Here is a 16604-nt window from a genome sequence, read left to right as displayed (position 1 = left end):
CCCTATCCAGCAAGGGCTGGGGACTGTGCTTATCTGGAGTGGTAAAAACAACCCAAAGGGAGGGCCCACCCACAAAATACCATCGTCTCAGTGGGCAAGGCAGAGGCCTGTGTGCCAGTCCCTTTTTCCAGCTTCCATCAGCATTGTGTGGAACTGCTTTGAGATTGAAGCTGCCTCTGCTCTGCTCATGGCAGCTCCTCTGGTGTCCTGCTGGTTGAGAGAGATGAGAGCAAAGGAGAGGAGCCCATTGTTAATGGGGAGACCAACCTGAGGCATGCTGGCTGTTTGGCTCCTCACTGGGAAGGGAAGGTGCCTCCACCACCCTTCTTTCTCTGCATGAGGAAGCCTGCCTGCATCATACTGCGTTGTCGTGTAAGCAGAACACTGCAGGAGCAGCTCCTCAGCATTGCAAGAGGAGATGACTGGAGAGGCTGTTTGCATTGACACCTGTAGAAGAAGAAGCAAGCCCAGTGCTATAGCTGAGGATGTGTCATGTGCTCAGGATGGGCTGCTGACTGCTGGTGGGACAAGCCTGCTCTTCGTGGCCGGTCTGGGCAGAGTGGTGGCATCCCCCCAGTACTTCTTTCCTACTTAGGCCCTTGGAAAGCCGGCTACTGTGTACACTGAGGTTGACCAAATCTCCCTCTGGAGAAATTATCTCAAACCTTCAGTGACTTGGTTCATGTAATTTTCCAGGGCAGACTTCTGGGATGTCTCTGTAGAGGAACTGAAGTGTTCCCATCCCTCAGAAGTCCATCTATTAAGGGAACCTCTTTTGATAGGTGACAGTCACTCAGCAGGGCGGGCAGTTAATCTCAGTCATTACGCACTGGAAGGCAACGAGCTAGTAACCTGTGTATTCAGAAACTCGTCGTGTGCAACATGATGTAGTGAAAGAGCATACTGGCAGGAGAATGGGTAAAAGTGAGACCCACTCCTCCCTCTGCCCTTGCTGAAAATGGCACCGAGCAAAGGTTGTGTAGCTTCTTTACAATTTCACTTTGCCATCTGTAAAATTATTGTCCTTTTAGTCCATATATTTAACACTGATAGAGTATCATTGTGTATACTTGCCTACACAGAGCCATTTATGTCCTGGCAAAAGGGCGCTGTCTAAATGCTAAGTGGTGTAGTGTGCTATGGAAACCCTGGGGAGATAACGGTCCCTGTTATTTGGTGGGAGGAGAGGAGTTGCAATGTCCCTGTTGCTAGTCCTTGGCACTGCTGCCCTAGTGAGAGCCTTTGCTTTTCAGCTAGCTTGATGTGAGAGAGGCTCGGAGTCTTACCTTGCATTCTCATTTTTCCCTACAGCTGTCTCCAACCTGGATGCAGAGAGCAAACTGAGTGTCTATTACCGAGCACCTTGGCATCAGCAAAGAAACATCTTCCTCCCCTCCACCAGACCGCCTTGCGTGGAGGAGCTGCACCACCACGCCAAGCAGCACCTGCGAGCCTTGCGCAGAGGTGAGTGCTCACACGCGCTCCAGATCCGGCTCCACGCAGGTGACACCATGACACAGTCCCCTTCAGTCAGCAGAAGGGTGCTCAGGCACAGGCACAGGGCTGTGGGCACTGGTCTTCACTGGGACTTAGTTACTCAGGCTAAGAAATACAGCTAAAGATGTAATTCTAGCAATAGAATAGGTTCGTGCCCTCTTAAGCTTGTTTATAATTATTAGAGCAGAGCCAAAAAGGAGTTTTTGCTTTTCCTTTCTACATTTTTTGTGTGTTTTTCTGTTCAAGTGGATATGTCTGAACTGTGTGAGCAAACCTGTGTGCTGATCTCAGAAGGATGGAGACACTGAGTGTTCCAACAAGGCCATCTTGTCTGCCTCCATGAAACACATGTGATCAGTGCCTCAGCTCCAGGATAAATAAGATTAACTTCCCAAGGGCTAAAACTGGACCCCAGTGCTATTACAGAATCTCTAGAGAAACTGAGCTCTCTGCATGGGGTTTCCAAGCATGATACCAGAGGAGATCTATGGCCTTCAAGGGTGGCAGACAGCTTGGAAGGGTTGGGCAGGTGTGCCCTCCCCTAGCCAGGGAACACCTCCTGCTGCCACCTAACAAACTGGAGACCTGTAGCCTCAAAACCAGTCGTGCAACACAGGGAGGAAAGGGTAGCAATCAGGGTCACAACCAGATCCCTGTCATAAAAGTGAACTTCCTCCATGCAAACGTCTGGATGGTCCTACAGCAGCACATGGCAGGGAAGGCAAAAGATGGGTAAAGGTCGGTTGTCACTGGGAACCTAGCCAAGAGAGTGTTCTTACTGGGAAACATGTGGAAGTAGGCAAACAAGCCTGTCTTTTTTTCTGTGCCTTAAGGAAGGAGAAAATCCAAACAGGTCACCCTTAAAGTGCTCAGCAACGTCCTCCTGTGCTGGACGTGTTTCACACCAACAGCTATTGCTGCCTTGCTCATTTATTATTGTTATCAGGTTATAGCAATAATCGATTGCTGGGATCTGCGCAGCATCTGCTGGCTGGGCAAGACGTTCCAATTAATTACTGCGTGCCAGCCTCCCAACAGGCTGCAGCTCAGGAACACCCTGTGGGCCCTGTACGGCTTCACAGCGCTGCCGAGAGCAGCACAACCCAACTGCGGGCCCTGGAGCGCTGGGGTAGGGCAGCAGTTGGCTTTTCTGTTCGGAGCGGCTCTGTTTTGCGATGGTCCCAGGGCCAGGCCGATCTCCGCCTGCCATCTTGTGGGCAGGAGAAACCCTGGCTGCAGCGCGGGGAGGCAGCAGGCCGAAAACGCCTCATCATTTCGGAGTTACAGACCTCAGTTTTGGCAGCTTCCCGCACACCCTCCCCCCTTCCCCCCCCTGCCCCGCCTCGTGCAGGTTCAGCTGGCAGCGTGGCATGTTCATTCTCCAAGTAGCTGCATGTACTGGAGTGAAATTACCATGGGAAGTTCACCCTAAACATGTATGTTGTGTCTCACCTATTTCTTCTATCAGAATTTCATTATCTCTTGATCTATTTAACCATGAGTAATTAAAACTAAAAGCTAGAGCATAAAACAACGATGCTAGCAGCAAACATTGTTGGCTGGGCTGTATAGCTCTGTGCATCAGGTGAATCCATCATCCTCCCCCCCTCCCTCCCCAGCAGCACTCCGTGCAAACAGTAACTACCTGACTGTCATCTAAAATTAGAGAAGGAAGTCCTTCACTTGGAAGGTTTTAGAGATTTGGGACTGATGCTGGAAGAGGACTGAATATTCTGAGCCCAGGGTGAAGGAAGCCTTCATTGGGCCTGGGATGGACAGATCTTGACTTTTACAGGATGATCTCCTCCATGCCAGGACATAGAGCTGCCACTGCAATAACATTCATGATGCCAAGCCATTGCTCAGGCCCTGGTGCTTCCACACATCCACAAAAGGAAATCCTACCTGGGGCTGTGTTTCCTTCTTTCCCCTCAGAGAAGTATATGTTAGATGAGTGCAGGTGTTACTGCAGCTTGATGTTGCAAGGCCACAGAAGGTTACCGTTGGGAACCAGGACGCTGGTCCCAAGCACATAGAAGGTAGCTCCTTTGTTTCTTGGGATGAAGAGTATAAATCCCATTTGGGGAGAACTCAGCTTTGATGTACATGCTGGGGTGTGTTTTATGGGCATTGCTCTTACAAGGACTTGGATGTCCCTTCAGTTGCAACAGAGATCATAGGTACCGGTCAGTGAAGAAGATCTTCATCTCTGGAGTCCACATCCTGTTTGTGTCTCTGCTGTGCTGTTAATAGAGTTATTTGCATGTTTTTGACAGTCTGAAAGACTCATGTCTCCTTTCTCCTCCAAAACAGAGCATAGAAGCCGAGGTGATAACAGAGAGCACAAAGGCCCAGGTCCCATCGCTGTGGTGGCTCCCCCCTTTCCTCCCTTCCCCGCAATCCGCAGTCAAAAGAGGCAAGCGATAAAGGACCGGCACTTGCTACCAGTAAGTCTTTCGCTGCAGCTGTCACCCACAAACGCATTATTAGAGCATTGTGGGACCAATGTGTGACAACACTTCACAGGGGTCCCCTCCCCACCCCAAGCCTGTGCAGGTACAACAAAGCTGACCTTACAGACTGATCAGTAACATAACTCAGGTCTCAGCTTCCAGGGTGGACATTTCCACTGAGAAACCTCTTATTTCCGCACATGCCCAGCACATATGCACACTCATTCACACACTCCTCCACAGTCCTTCGCATTCTCCGTTCCTGCTTTAGGTAGCACTTCCAAGACCCTCCTGTAATTTCAGTAAGTGCTGTAATTTCAGCCCTTGCATTAGCACTGCTGGGAGCCAAGAACTCAAGGGCCTTGAGTGCAGATAGGCTCAGCAGCACTTCTCCAGATACAAGGAGCTATGGCTTCCACGTACGTATGGGCGGCGGTCCCGTTCTGCAGTGTCCACCTACAGTTTCTTCAGATGCTTCGTTTCTCACAGATGTCCTTGCAGCCAGCCAAGCCGCAGCTCCAGATGAAGATCTGGCCCTGTACATCTGTGCTGACTTGCCCCCGCTGCACTAATTTGTAATCAAATTAGTGTTGCCACTATGGTATTTATCATTGTTAAAGGAAATGCACCCAGATCCAGAAATATAACTCTGATCATGTCCCTAAATCCCACTGGTTTCAGCAAGACTTCGGTACCTTTGTGGCTCGGGGTGTCTGACCCACAAAAGTGCCATAGTAGCTGAATTCTGCCTAAGAACCTTTGTATTCATTCCTCAAACCATTTTCAACTCCAGAGGTCAGACCTGGATTTGACTTGTAATTGATGTGTCTGCTCCAGCAATAGGGATAGATCTGTCTGGCATCTTTAGGGACAGGCACACTGGCATCTACAGATACCCGTGAGCACATTTTAAGTGTGTAGCTACTGACTCATCACCTGCTTAGCTTAAAAAAACAGGTACAATCACCCTAATCCATTATATTAACCATATGGAAACAGTGTAATGGTAAAGGAGTCGCAATGTAAAGCACCTGCCCGGGGATGAAAAGGTCAGCTATCCGGTCTGCAGGAACAGTTTTGTTTCTTGTTTGAAAGCATGAAGTAAGGTTTTGATTATTTTGACTATTCTGGCTTTCTGGCTGCTCTATCTGCATAATTTCAGGGAAAGCATCACCATCGGTGCAGACTTTGAACTGGTTAAATTTGCATGGAAGAAGGTATCTTGACATTAAGGGACAGCATAGGAAAGTGTAGGCAGATGTGAAGGAGAAACAGGCTTACATGTTTCTTCTTTATAAGTTGTCATCACAGCTAGAGCTGATGTAGGGTCATTGAAAGGTAAAGGAGAGGTGAGCTCCCATTATGGATCACAACTGGTTATAGATAATACTTTGGACAGCATATTGAACAGAAAGCTCTTAATTAAAATCAGACAGGGAACGAGGCATGTCTTTTAAGCATTGCATACTCAGTGGTGGAAGGCCTGAATCTTTGCTGTGTTTGGAAAACAACCAGTGTGTTTTAGACATTACTTCCATCTGTGGAACACAGAATAACAATAAATAGCAAGCAACCCTCTGAGTCCTGTATTAGCTGGCAAAATTCAGTCATGCTGAATGCAGATGTCTTGGCTTTATCAGCAAGTCCACCTTTTTCTTTTCAAGAGGAAAAATATTAAGCTTTGTGCCCACCCATATCGGGCCTTTTTTTTTTTGGAAGCTGACCAGGCTCACTATTCCCCTGAGGAGGATCAAGCAAGAGCTGCTTGGAGATTGTCATCCTATTGATTTCAAGGCATCTGGCAATGTTCTGCTTTGGTAATTGCAAATACTCCAAGGCCAGAGTACTTCAAAGTGCCCTGACCCATTTCTCAGAGAACCCCTTGTTCATGGGGCAACTGCAAAAAGAGAGAGCAAGGCAAGATGAAGCTGCACATGAATACTCTGCCTGCCAGAAGATTAATCAGTGATTTTTTACAAGACACTGCAACAATGAATAACCAACTGATGTTATGTCAGTCTTCATGTCTTAATGATATCATTACAAGAGAAAGTTGGGAACGCTGTCATTGGCCAGCTTGCCCTTTTTGGCATAAGCTATTTGACATCTGCAAAGGCGACTCTGCTCCAGGGGCTGTCAGTAACATTTGATTCCAGTCGATTGTATCATCTATTCATCAATGAACTAAAGATGTTAAATCCCACAGGAATTTTTATTTGTGGCATAGCAGTCTGTTCTGAATTCCACTTATCCAGTGCTTTGCAAAGGTGCTGATGAAAGCAGCAGTAAACAACAAATGCCCTTTCCTATGTTTCTTACAAATTCGGAAAGCGATCAACAAGATCCTGGGATTTTTTTATAAATTGCAGGAACTGGCTTTTCCAAACTAAACACCTAAGTTAAAAGATGTCTGGAGTGACGTTTTGGACTGTCCCATCACAAGATCATTTTGCCACGGGGAAGAAGTAGAGAATTAGATATGACATAGACCTTTTGTGTCCCAGGCAAGACGAGTGAGGAGTTAGGTTTGCGGTCTGCTCTTGTTACAGGGACTGCCCTGGTTTATCTGATGAAAGGTCCCCTTAGCCCAGGGCTAGATGGGGATCCCTCAGGACAGCGTATAAGGATGGGGCACAGTTATACCATTAATTGTTCCATGATTGATCTTTCCAGTTTCCTACAGAAACTGGTTACAGAGCTCCTGAGCCAGATATCAAATACAGAATAATAACCACCAAGGAACCTCTCAGCATTGATTTTGAGAGCTTTTTGATACCTTTTCTTAGCAAATTTGCACCTTGGTCTCAACAGCACCCTGTGACAATGACTTTAACAACCTGTATTTTGTTTGTTTCAAACCTGATTGCCTCATAATTTCATTGTATTCCTTCTAGTTTCTTATACTGCAAGAAACAGTGAGAAATGTTTTGCTGTTCCCTTTCTCCATGTCCCTCCTGGTTTTGCAGCCATGATTTTACTTTCCTCTCCATTCCAGTCATTCATTTTTAAAGCCACAAAAGTCTAGCATACTTAAGTCTCTCTCTACAAGGAAGAACTATACAACCAAACACATTTGTAAGTATCATTCATTCAGGCATTTTTGCCAATGGAAAAGAAAAAACAACCCACCCACAATCTGATGAGAGTATGGACTTGGAAAACGATGGAAATATTCCTTACACATGTTCCCATGACAACCCTGCCTGTAGTGCTGCCGAGGCCAGTCACTGAGTGTGAAGATGCTGTGTCATTCCAACTGCATTTCAGCCTTCTCTTTCATTTTCTCTGCATTTTTGTTTTCCCTGGTTTCCTCAAGTCTGCCCAGCCAGGCTCCAAAATCTCAGTGTTCAAGTTCAAAATGTTGTGGGCTGACACTTTCTCAACCCCCTTATGGCACAGCTGTTATAACAAAATGGAGCAAGGAACCCATAATATTTGGAAATTCACACTCACCACTGCACAAAGTTCAGCGTCAGTTTGTTTGTCATTATTAGTTGCATCAGAAATCTAAGGGGCAAGAAGCAGGAGCTTGTTTTCCAGCCGGGCTTTGCCTCTCCCTTAGACCTCAGCTGGAGCAAATGTGAAGGGAAAATAATGCGTTGGGTCATTTTATTTCATCCCCCTGCAACTTCAGAAATGTTCCCTATGGTCTGCCTTAGCAGGCTTTGTACAGTGAAGGGACACACAGCCAAATGTCCTTTCACACAGCTTTGTGCTGAAGCCATATGAAGCCTCAATAAAAATAACAACTGAGGTAAGGCCCGGGCAAGACTTGGGCTATGCACTTTCTGTGTTCAGATCCTTCCTGTAGCTGTTGGTAATAAAACCTACCTGATGTTATTCATCAGAACTTGTATAGCTGTATTTGTGCAATGAGCCTAATTCCTACTACCCTGTCTCGTGGGATGATTATTTTGTACCTTTGTCTGCTGGAATGCCATGTGTGGTATGACTTCTGTCAGAAAACACGTCTTATTTTTGTCTTTACCTTGTCAAAACATTGGAACAGCACATTAATCGCTAAGGGATTGTCAGTACTTTAACAGATTGCATTTGCGATGCTCCAAAAGAAAAGGAAACACCCACAAGTAGATAAAACAAAAACTGGAGGAGAACGGAACATATGGAAATATAAACACAGGGAGCAGGCAGGTGAGCAGGACTGTGTTCTGCTGCAGAAATAGCACAGTCAGAACTATTCCCCTTGTTTTCTTTTCAGCACCAGTTGACTGTGTAAGAAAGCTGCAGTATAGGTACGAATGTTAATTCCTAATTAAGTAGCCAACTATGCTCTGAAACACTGGAAAGCTGCTGACCTTTCAATAGTATTTCTTCTCCTTTTACTGAACCTTTATTACTTCCAACATGTAAATCAATACCATTTTCTTAAGCTCCCGTGAGCTAATGGAGCAGTGGGGTCTTGGTTTTACAGGCAAAGGGAGCCAGGGAAGTTTCATCCAGGGCCACAGAAGGTTTCATTCAGGCCACAGGGAGGTTCCATCCAGGGCCACAGTACTCGACTCACGTGAAAGTGGGACAAAATGCTAGTTCACACTCAGCCTACACATCACCTTTCCAGGATGTGAATGTTTGCTTTCAAACGTCAAGTACTGTTTACCTGTTATTTTTGTGCTCAGGTAGGGTGAAAGCACCCCATATATGTTCCGTTTGCTGTTAGAAATGGGTCACAAGTGAAACATGAGGGCGCTGAAGCTACATGCTAACGCTCTGTTTGGGTGAATATCACCCGCTTCATTCGTAAGGTCAGCCTGGGAAGGACATTTCCACCACTTGATGCTATAAAAGCCTGGAATCAGGAAAAGATATCGATTGCTTATGCTTTTTATTAGCTGCAACTGTTAGGCAGCAGGAGACAAAAATAATCCCCTGGAGAACACTGCTGTGCTGCCAACTGCCTCCTGCCCTCAACAAGGCTGCATCGGCACTGCCAGCACCGTGGTACCCTGTGCTGCCGGGGGCTGTGACACAGCCACCGAGAAGTCCTGCAAGGTAACGCCCTGGCTATTTAGTCAAAGACAGGTGAGGGAGGAGGAATCAATTCAGCCATGCCTAAATTTGACAAATTTGTTGAGTAACATCTTTACCTGAAGAAAAATTAGTTCTTTATTCTTGGGTTTATGTGTTACCCCTGAACACTGCCCTGTGCTTGATACACCCTGTGCATTGACTTTGAGATCCGTGTACCTCCTGTAATGCTGTCGCTGTAGGTAGGGCAGGTGAGGTATATGATTTAATGCAAATGATGCTTCTCGCACTGGTCTTCCCTCATATCTTGAAGAGCCCAAGTAACAGTGGCATCTCCAAGCCTTGGGGGATGGAACACAGAAGAGGGACTGAGGAGGCACAATTGTCCTGTTGTTGGCCTGTTCGTTTCTTCCTCCAGATCCCAGCCCCAGGACAATAAATGGGGCAGGCCCATAAACTGCCAGGCTGGCAGGTTTGCTGACTGCTAAATTGCTTCTTTGTCACTGCACTGATGGGGTTTCAGATTTTTGTCCACTAAAAGGGTTAGTCCTGTGTCTTGACCTAGGCTCTTCCGGGGAGAGCGTTCAGGGGTGCTTCATCTCGCCCCAAGTTAGGTGCTGAAGCAAGGTGAGCTGAATTGCTCTGCAGCAACGCCGCTCACCTTCTCTATAGGGGAAGCCTTGATGACCGGTTCAGATTTGGATATCTGTGAACAGAAAACAAAAGACTTTCACACCAAAGAGCTGTGGAGCACTGAGAAATCAGGTCATGTGCCTACAGCACCAAGATTTTTACTGCAAGGCAGGTTCTCCAACACAATGGCACCTCTGCAATTGAAGTTGATGGGACAGCTCAGAAAATAAAGATGCTCACATTGCTCAGTGACTGCAGAATAAGTCCCTATTCAAGTAATTGCACACCAGTTTGGTTTCAAAGCAATCTTGGCCCATTAAAGGAAAATGCCTATTTAAAGTATTCTGTCTTTGTATTTAACAGATTGATTATCACTGCTGCTGTTTGCCACGCACATCCACACAAACGAAATTCACTTTCAAAGCTGCTGAACTGCAGATTTGCCCATCAGACCAGAACCACCTTGAGTATATAATAATAATAATTTCTTACCAAATTATGTGTTTACTCAGGACAGTTAGAGATATTCTGGTCTTCTGAGTGAATGAGAGTATTTGAAGAGCAGCAGCTCCTCTCTCTCTCTCTCTGCCATATCCCAGTGTCCTTTGACTGCCCAGCAGCAGGTGACCTCAGTATTCCAGTGACACCTACTTTCTTGGGAGCACTGCTGTGACAGCAGGAGCTGAAATTCTTCCAATCACCATAATTTTTGTCCTACCTCTTCATGGTAGGAGCCTACCTGGGAAGCCTTTCACACCACACTTAATGAGAGACCTGAGTGTTCAGCATGCCAATGGTGGCTCCGGGTACATGTAACCAGATGGGTGATTCCTCGGAGGAGTCGTGCAGAGCGGCTCACAGGGGAGGCAGGAAAGCCCTGCACAGACAGGACAGGCAGATGCATAGCCAGGCCTTGCTTGAGCCCAAAGTCAAGGTCCTGGTGTTTCTCCCAGAGATGTTTGCTCCCAAATGGCTCATGCATGTAGCTGTGCTTGGAGCTCAGGGTGGGAGGTCCCTCCTGTCCTCTTCTCTTTGTGCACTGAGACCTTCATAGACCTGTGCAGAATGTTTGCAAAGAGTTATCCTGAACTCCTGTCACCTGCACAGCATGTGTCACCCCTGCTTTGATCCTGTGCAGAGATCCTCCAACACCTTCCTCAGGGAAACTGAATTTCAGTTCAAACCCTGATGCCATTACCTGCAGTCAGTCTGCTCAAGGCAGCGACTGGAAACTCAGCTGGTGGACCAAGGGTGAAAACACCCTCGTGTATCTGAAAAGCAGCCTCAACTGGCTCATGTATTCAGTATCTTCACACCCTTTGTTGCATCAACAGAGGTATTTGTCCTGCACTAAGGACTCTTCCTAGCTTGGGAAAATTGGTTTTGCGCTAATATGGGTACAAACTAACCTGCTGGAAATGGTAACTGGGAACAGTGCTCTTGATTTCCTTCATCTGTTCTCCTACAAGGATGATGGGCAGCTCATTTGGAGGCTTCCCTTGGGTTTAGTCCTGAACAAGGGACGAGGGCAAAGCAGGATGTGTTAAGTATCTAGGAAGAGAGTAGAACAGGACAGAGAATCAGGCCTTTTGAGGCTCACCACAACATTTCTTCTTTTTTTGAGAGAGAGGAGACCATATAATGCAGTCTTTCCAACTGAGGTCTAAGGTTCATCCATCGCAGCAGTGTTGGTAATGATTAGGAGGAAAAAGGTTAGCAGGTCTGCTAACTAAAGCAGGAGATAATAACCTCCACCAAGAAACACTCAATAGAGCTTTCCAGTGTGATCAACAGGCCTGTTTTCTTTATCTGCCTTTTTGTTTTACTTCCCATTTCAAAATAAGTCATCCTTCATTCCTTGGTTCTGAAAACAGGGCATTACAACAAACAAAACAAGAGTTTCTGCCAAAAGAGGATTTCGGAGGTGCAGGGATTCAGCAAGACCTTCTGGGCATCGCTGCCCTTTCAAGCATTATAAAGAGCCACAAAAAGCCAATTGGCTGTTGTCACTCTGATACAATGATTGCAGCCTTAGAGATGCAATGGTAATGTCAGAAAAGCTTAGCAATCAATGTATTTGATAAATCACCCTCGGGAGCGGCATTATTTATATCCATTGCTTAACTACCTGATGCAAAAAAAAAAAATCCCTTATATTATGAAATAGATAATTTATAATGTAATAGGATAAGTACCTTGCACTGCTCCAGCTCCAGGCAGTACACAGCTTGAGTTACCAAATCAATACAAGGCATCCTCGGGACAATCTAAGCATGTCCGTACAAGGAGATTGAACCAATTTCCCTGCAGTTTTGTCTAATCTAAGTAAGCAGAACCAGCACAGGCTTTGCTGGGATCCAAACCTGTGCTCTGTAGGCACAGTTGTTTGGGCAGCATTTTGTAGAGAAGTAGTCTGTTCCAGGTAGCAAACCTATTGGTAAGAAGTAGGGTGGAAATCTCAGCTTGTTTTGCCTCTGATGCTGATTTATCCAGACAAAAATGATGTGCTTTTACCAGAAACATTTTGTGTGTGTGTTTAATTTAATTTTTTTTTTTTTTTTACATTTCACATTTATAGTTTAAGAGCACCCGTTCGCCCTCCCCAGTTGAATGTTGCCACATGACCCCCTGGAGTAGAAAGGTACTGGAAAAACAAGCAATCCTCAACTAACAGCCCTGTCTCAACTCTTCTCCCTTCAAATCCTAACCTCTCTTTCTTGCTTGCTTTTCACTTGCTCACTTTACTGCGCTAAAAGAAGCCTTTTCTGTTTTTCTTTTGTCAGTAAGACACAGTAACGAGGTTTTGTTACATGGACACCTTTTATTCTTCACCTTGTATGGGTTTTGGGAGCTCGTGGTGACGAGGCCACCTCCTCCTATGACCTCCTTTAAAAGGCCTGAACTGGGACAGACTGGATAGTGTTAGCAGTTGCATTTCATTCTCTTGCAATTTTTTTTGCCAATCTACCCTTTTTCTTCTTTTGGTTCCCCCCCATCCCCCTCCCACATGGCAAGAGTCTCTCTGGGCAGTTCCAGCACAGCAGTGGGTGTTTATTCTCAGGCTGTTTGGTGATGCCACTGTTTGGAGAGGAGGAGCTCTGGCAGCCGGGGTCACTCTGCCGGCTTTGTCCAGCCCTTCATTGTCATCCAGGGGAGGAATCAGCAATAAATGCAGCCGCTGTGTGTGTGTCTGTGTGTCCGTGTGCCTGTGTGCGTGTCTGCAAGGGGGTTTGGGTTGGGGTTTTGTTGGGGTTTTTGTTTATGGGGTTTTTTTTTTCCATGCATGCATCAAACTTTTGGGAGGGGGGAGTTACCTAGGAAACAAAGTCTTTTGTGCTTGAAGTTTATATGAGCTATTCACGTCTGTCTGCCGGGGGATCGGCACAAAAGCTGCAGGCAGAAAGAAGGCTGCGATGTTTCACTGAGATCCTACGTGGGAAAAGGGTTGGTGGTTTTTTTTCCTGTGGGCGGGAGGAGGAGGAAGCGTGCGTTGTCTGGGGTCTGGGGGTGCTGCGGGAGGTGACGCTGGCGAGGTAAGTAAGTGCCCCCCGACAGTTTAAATAGTAGCTGCCTAGTTAAGGTCTTAAATGCTTTTGGGGACAGGGCGTAAACGCTGTTTGGCAAGCTTGAGGTGGTTAATTCCCCCGGGGTTTGTGAGGAGTCTGGGCAGAGGAATGGCAGAAGTACAATGGCAGCCTGGGATTGATCCTGCGGCGTTCAAAACCCGCCTGCTCAACGCCCCGCCAAGGAGCCGGGGAGCAATATTTTATCTTCGCCGTGTTTGCTACCGAAACTCAAACTGGCAAGTGAAGTGTAAACAGCAGACATGAGGGGGAAGGCTGGTAGTTAAGCAGCTGGGAATTCAGGACTGAAGAGAAAGCCGGCCTGAAAGGGATCGTGCTTCGTTTTTAAAAACCGAGAAGCAAATGGACATCCTGGGCTGGTCGAAGAGTTGTCACAGCTTATAGAAGAATGTATTAATGGAAAAAGGGAGGGAAATGAGGCAGAAAAAGGTAAGTGTTTCCCCCCTCTCCATCCCTTCCAAACAAAAACGGAAACTTTCTTTTTATTTTGCAAACAAAGAGACCCCCAAAGACGAGTTGGTAGCCAGCACCACGTGAAACCGTGCTTAATTCATTTCTCTCTTACTGGATGAAATCACAGCCGCTTTGCCAGACAGGTGTTGGTGGGGGTTTGTTATTTCTTCCCCAGGAAAATAAGCCATCTGTATTTCTTCCACGTGGTTTGCTTCTCTGCATTTCTTTACCTTCCATATCTAACGCTTATCGTAGCTTCCTGTAAAAATGTGCATGGTTTCTAAACAGCTCTTTGAATTTCTTCTGGTGGTGGCTACTCTTCTTTTTGGCCACTGGCCTCCCCCTCTCTTGGTGCTATTAGCACCCGCCACTGACCACCACAGAGCTGCTCAGTGGCTGTAACTCTGGTCCTCTCACCGCCTGAGTTTGTGAAAAATGAAACACAAAAGGCTTTCTGAAGTGTGGGAGGGGTCTTCGTTAAAACTTGGGGCTTTCTGATGCTTGTCCTCAAATGAATGACTATACGGGGCTGGTCCTCACTAGCGATCAGTGGACTCGGGTGTTCAAAAGGTTGCGGGTGCAAATGAGGGCCCACGTGTCTGATGCTGATGGTAGCTGAGGGCACGCTTACAACAGCTACCCAGGAACGCGGGACATGCCCCTTCTGATGGAGGAGATGTCCTGTAAATGTCACTGTGAATACGCTGACTTGCCTCCCGTACGCTGAGGTATTTGTCTCTGATTAGCAGGATGTTATTTTTGCACTGGAGAATAGCGTGTGCTGTGTGACTGGGCTAGAACAGTTCCTCCTTGCACCCCTGTAACTGATTTCTGATCTGTGTCTGCTTTGTTTCAAAATTAGCCTCGTGTGCCTGAGTGGGAGACACTGATTTTGAATGTATTCATTTGCAGTCCCATCCACCAGAGGACGAAGATACAGATGTCATGTTAGGGCAGAGGCCGAAAAATCCAATACATAATATCCCTTCTACACTGGATAAGCAAACCAATTGGAGTAAAGCACTACCTCTCCCAACTCCAGAGGAGAAAATGAAACAAGATGCCCAAGTGATTTCTTCTTGCATTATCCCCATCAATGTCACTGGTACAAATCTCTTCTATTTCTTTTTGTATTTATTGCATGGTTTGAGGGAGGTCAAGTACTTATTTTGTTTAATTTATTTGAAGTCACAGGATTGTGCAGCCTGGGGGCAAAGACCCTAGCTTGAGGATTTAGTTTCTGGAGAAGACGGTGGGCTAAATTCATCCCTCATGCTCGACCGCTGGAGTCACTGAAGCTGCATCTAGGATTAATTTGGCCCCTATTTTCAGAGTCATGCTATACAGTGTAACATAACACCAGTTTCCTCTATAAACAATGTACTTTTGTTGTGTATATAGCCTACAGTCTGTATTTACAAAGACCTCAAATGACTTTTTGAATGTAGATGACTGAAATAATGCAGAAAGCCACCGAAATTAATCATATGATTATCATGTGTAGCAGGAGAAGAGAAACTAGAGAATATAGGCTACTATTTGCAGTGCTTTAAACATGCAAGGCATGACTGTGTAGCATGCAAACCATCGCTCTGAGGTCTCTTTACATGCAGCTATGCTGAAGGTACAGTAACGGCATTTTCTTTTATTTCTTTAGCACTTGGATACTTTTTGACTAGATTTATTTGAAGGAGAATTTGTTAATAGAAGCAGCAGGTATATCACTTATGAAATGTGATGGATGACTTATTTCCAGAACCAAAATCAGGCCCTTTTTCTCTTTTTCTCTTTCTCTCCTTCCAGAGGGCTATGGTAAACATAAAGTTGATCTGAGTTTTCCTCAGTAGTATTTTGGACCAAATTTTGATTAATGTAAGAGCATGAAGTGGGCACACTTCCACAGTTATAGACCTCCATAGAAACAATCAGGGAAAAAAGCTGGGCGCTCTCAGTTAGATTTCACTCCCCCGAGAGCATATTTGTATTTAGTTCTGTTTTCACGGTAAACAGGGGGTCGGGAGATCGGTCACAGCCCCTCACATCCCATTGGACTTTCCCATATCTATCAGCAGTGCCCAACCTTCCCACAAGGCAGGCTGCAGAGCCCTTCAGCACGGTGCTGGGGAGGGCTGCAAACCCGCAGTCCAGCTTCAGCCCCCAGCCGCAGGGCTCTAGGCTTCTGGGCTTGCAGTACATCTGTCCTACAGCATCACTCTGACAAGTTCCCATCTGCTCCTCCATCAGCAGAATGAATCCTCCCAGTGATGGCAACACGGTCCCGGTTCCTCTCCACCCCGGCAGTGGAGGTGACACCGCGCAGTGCTGCCAGCTCTGCTCACCGGGGGAGGTGGCAGCCATGAGCGGATGTCCCCGCCACCGGGACGGTGCTTCTGGCCAGCCAGGACCCCACGGGAGGAGAGGTGGATGGCTGGCCAAGCTGCCTGCACAGACCCTGCCAGGCTGGAGGTTGGGAGCCAGCAGGTCAAGGCAGCAGGTTGGGCACTGCCGATAGAAGCCATAGACAGTGTGGCACATTTCCCCAAGGTAAAGCCGGTGTTAAAACAATGCTCTTTCTAGATTGGGTATAGGACCCAGGTTGGTGTAAGCTTTCCAACACAGCTAACGTCACCTAATGTAGTTCAGAGCAGCGTGAGGTCTGGGACCAATGTTAACTTTTCCAGTAATAGCCATTTTTGCCTAGACTCCACCTGCCTTACATTGGAACCAAATTTCCACTGATCAGTTTTACCGATCAAGAATGGTATGTAATCTTCTGGATGTTTATGTGTATGATTCTCATTAGCACTAATGGGAATAATTTGTATGCACCACGGGGAGGATATTCCCTCTCCCACTCTCCTCTCAGAGGTGACCCCCGTGCATCTGGTGCACAGAGCATGTTCGGCTAACTCACGGTTGCTGGAAAACCAGCAATGATGCTGATTGATTGATTATTCTTTTTGTTGTTGTTGTTTCAACTAGTTTGCTTTCAGTTCTC

General features: G+C 46.5%; 1 protein-coding gene across 1 annotated transcript in view; it reads left to right on the top strand.

Annotated features, from left to right (window-relative positions):
* NHS (NHS actin remodeling regulator) overlaps window positions 1-16604 on the top strand; it is a gene marked incomplete at its 5' end in the record, with an annotated part of 260819 nt that overhangs the window by 235262 nt on the left and 8953 nt on the right. The window contains 4 exons of the mRNA XM_084275035.1: window positions 1312-1464; window positions 3811-3944; window positions 12148-12210; window positions 14519-14711. Of these exons, the coding sequence (XP_084131161.1) occupies window positions 1312-1464; window positions 3811-3944; window positions 12148-12210; window positions 14519-14711 (543 nt within the window). The remainder of the gene's footprint in view (window positions 1-1311; window positions 1465-3810; window positions 3945-12147; window positions 12211-14518; window positions 14712-16604) is intronic.

This window comes from Gallinula chloropus (genome assembly GCF_964237585.1).
Source record: "Gallinula chloropus genome assembly, chromosome: 1".
Classification (NCBI taxonomy): domain Eukaryota; kingdom Metazoa; phylum Chordata; class Aves; order Gruiformes; family Rallidae; genus Gallinula; species Gallinula chloropus.
Note: the sequence above shows the minus strand (reverse complement) of the source record. Positions and strands in the feature narration are given on the sequence as shown.